Source organism: Aplidium turbinatum, chromosome 9 (assembly GCF_918807975.1).
Source record: "Aplidium turbinatum chromosome 9, kaAplTurb1.1, whole genome shotgun sequence".
Lineage (NCBI taxonomy): Eukaryota > Metazoa > Chordata > Ascidiacea > Aplousobranchia > Polyclinidae > Aplidium > Aplidium turbinatum.
This window is the reverse complement of record NC_137480.1, coordinates 16161273-16163642: the sequence shown is the minus strand read 5'-3', so window position 1 is coordinate 16163642 and position 2370 is coordinate 16161273. Positions and strand designations below refer to the sequence as shown.

The window sequence follows — 2370 nt, the reverse complement described above, 5'->3', positions numbered from 1 at the left end:
TGAAATCAAGACTTCTAGTACAGCACCTCAAGGTTTTGTTTTCAAATTTGTAATGTAGTCCAAGCCAACAATTATTACACTACGCACATCTAAGTAAGTTGAACTAAGTGCTGTTCAAGTAATGCTTACTTTTCTCAGTGAGTCAAAATCTATGTAGGCCTATTGCTTTTTGGCTTTTTGCTCATCCTATATATTGCTTTCAAAATAGCTTAACTCATTGCAAATTGTTTGAACAATATATGATTTTATTTTAAATACAGCATTAAGACCTGTTGTCAGTGCAGCACATTAGGCTACTCAATTTATTTGAACAATATGAAAATTCAAGCTGTGATCACTTTGATAAGCACTTATCTGGAAAGTCTTATATTTTCTGGAATCACTTTCGGCTGGCCTTCACTTCAACTCGTGCTTGAGCAAGAAGGATATTTTCAAGATCGATGTGAAAATTCAACGACTCTGAATAACATCACCAACAATACATCACATGTAGAATTTTGTACAAGGAGAGAATCGAGTTTCAATTTGGTTTTTACTCTTAATACAACTTTCATTTTGCTTCTTAGTTATCCTCTCGGACACATTCTTGATCATTTTGGAACATGGGTATTTCGTTGCATTGTAACAAGTATGTTCACTTTTGGCAATGTTTTGTTGATCATTTCATCGTCATCATCATCCAATTTAGTTTATCCAGCAATCACACTCCTTGGTGTCGGTGGAGTAGGATTTCATATTGGAAATCTTCCACTTGTGAATCTTGCTTCACGTGGAAGAGGTGCCTTGACCACTTTTATGGATGGGATGTTCGACTCATCTGCGCTGATGTTTTTTTTAATCAAAAAAGTCTACGAGTCTGGAATTGAGCTAAACACAATCTTCCAATTTCTTACTTGTTTGTCAATACTTCCATGGATGAAAACGTTTCTACTCATGCCAAGAAAGTCACTTCCTTCCCCAGTGCCCAGGAATGTTCAATATGGTTGGAAGGAGTGGTCTTGTTTCAAAACAAACCAAGATGATGAAGCGTTCGCTGCAAAAGGTGATAGCGCTATCGAAAATATTAGCATGATGACAGTACAGAAAAATAAGAATAAAAAAACTTTCCGCGATTGTGTTCGAAGTAAATTGTTTTGGACCAATGCGTTATATTTCGTTATCATTACGTTCAGAGTTCATTTTTTTCTTGGTAGCTTCATAGCTTGGTTAAAAGCATTTTATAATAAAAACGATATAAGTCATTTAGCAGATATCTTAGGTATAGTATTTTTGTTCAGTGCAGTTGCTGCTCCTCTCAATGGAATATTAGTTGATGTTGTTATCAAACTTTGTAAACACAGAATCACTGACAAACGAGCTGTTAATTTGACAGGTTTGTTTTTCTCTATGCTGGTAACAAGTTTGCTAAGTATTTTGCTTTCAATTATGGCAATTATTCCAAATGCATACGGTTCGATTGCCTTCAGTTTTGTTACGAAAACGTTTGTGTATGGCGGCTTTTCAACTTATCTACTCTTTCAATTTCCTATGCAGCATTTTGGAAAACTTTATGGATTAGTTAATCTGATTGCAGGCGCTGCAGGTTTGCTTCAATTTGCTTTGTTTAAACTTGCGCTTGCAGTAGATCCAACGTTTGAATCAATTCATATTGGTCTATTGGTGCTTACAATTTTAACTCTCATTCATCCTTTTGCCATCTTTTTTAAAGCTAAGCAGTTGAACAAATCTGCAATATGAAACCATGAGCTTAAAAAAAAGTTTGACAATCGCAATTACAAAATACTGTAGCCTGCTTTGTAGTGTGTTGGCTACACATTTGTCATGAAAAAAGTTTTCGTGTTCTTTTATTTGGTAAAAGCAAAAACTTTCTTGATTTTGTCAGAAGATATGATAATAATTATAAGAAAATTAGGATGCATTTTTTGTGCTCTCTAATGACCTGAAATCTTGTATCGTGTAGCCTACTCAGTTGCGCCTCTATACGGCTGCATTTGACACTGTCTGCTTTGTGAAGCGCTGAGAAGCAAGCATTCTGCGATGTATACAGCGCTATATAAAAACCATGGGCGCCGATCCCTATAGGACAGTGGGGACATGTCCCCACCATCTTTTTACATGACCCCACCATCTTTTTACATGTCCCGCCATCTTTTTACATTATTTTTTATAACGTAAAGGTTTCTGGGAAATTCAAGCATCTGTAGCCTACCTGAATCAGTATTCTGAAGAGTCTTTGCCTCAGGCTGCATCAAAACTGAAACCGATTTGTCCAACAAGATGGCTCACAAGTCACAAGTGCAGCTGCAGTAAAAGCAGTGCTTGATAATTATAAGTCAGTATTGGAAGCCTTGGAAGTAGCCGTGAGTCAAT

At 36.3% G+C, this 2370-nt stretch overlaps 1 protein-coding gene across 1 annotated transcript; it reads left to right on the top strand.

The window, feature by feature from the left end:
* The first annotated feature begins 264 nt into the window (after positions 1–264).
* Positions 265–2139, top strand: LOC145777593 (equilibrative nucleobase transporter 1-like). Its single transcript, XM_082589013.1, has one exon. It carries the CDS (start codon positions 316–318, stop codon positions 1735–1737), a length of 1422 nt encoding a protein of 473 aa, XP_082445139.1. The 5' UTR covers positions 265–315; the 3' UTR covers positions 1738–2139.
* The last annotated feature ends 231 nt before the right edge of the window (positions 2140–2370 follow it).

Excerpts from the sequence above, each read along its gene's own strand:
- LOC145777593 (XM_082589013.1), top strand. The coding sequence starts at position 316 with ATGAAAATTCAAGCTGTGATCACTTTGATAAGCACTTATCTGGAAAGT.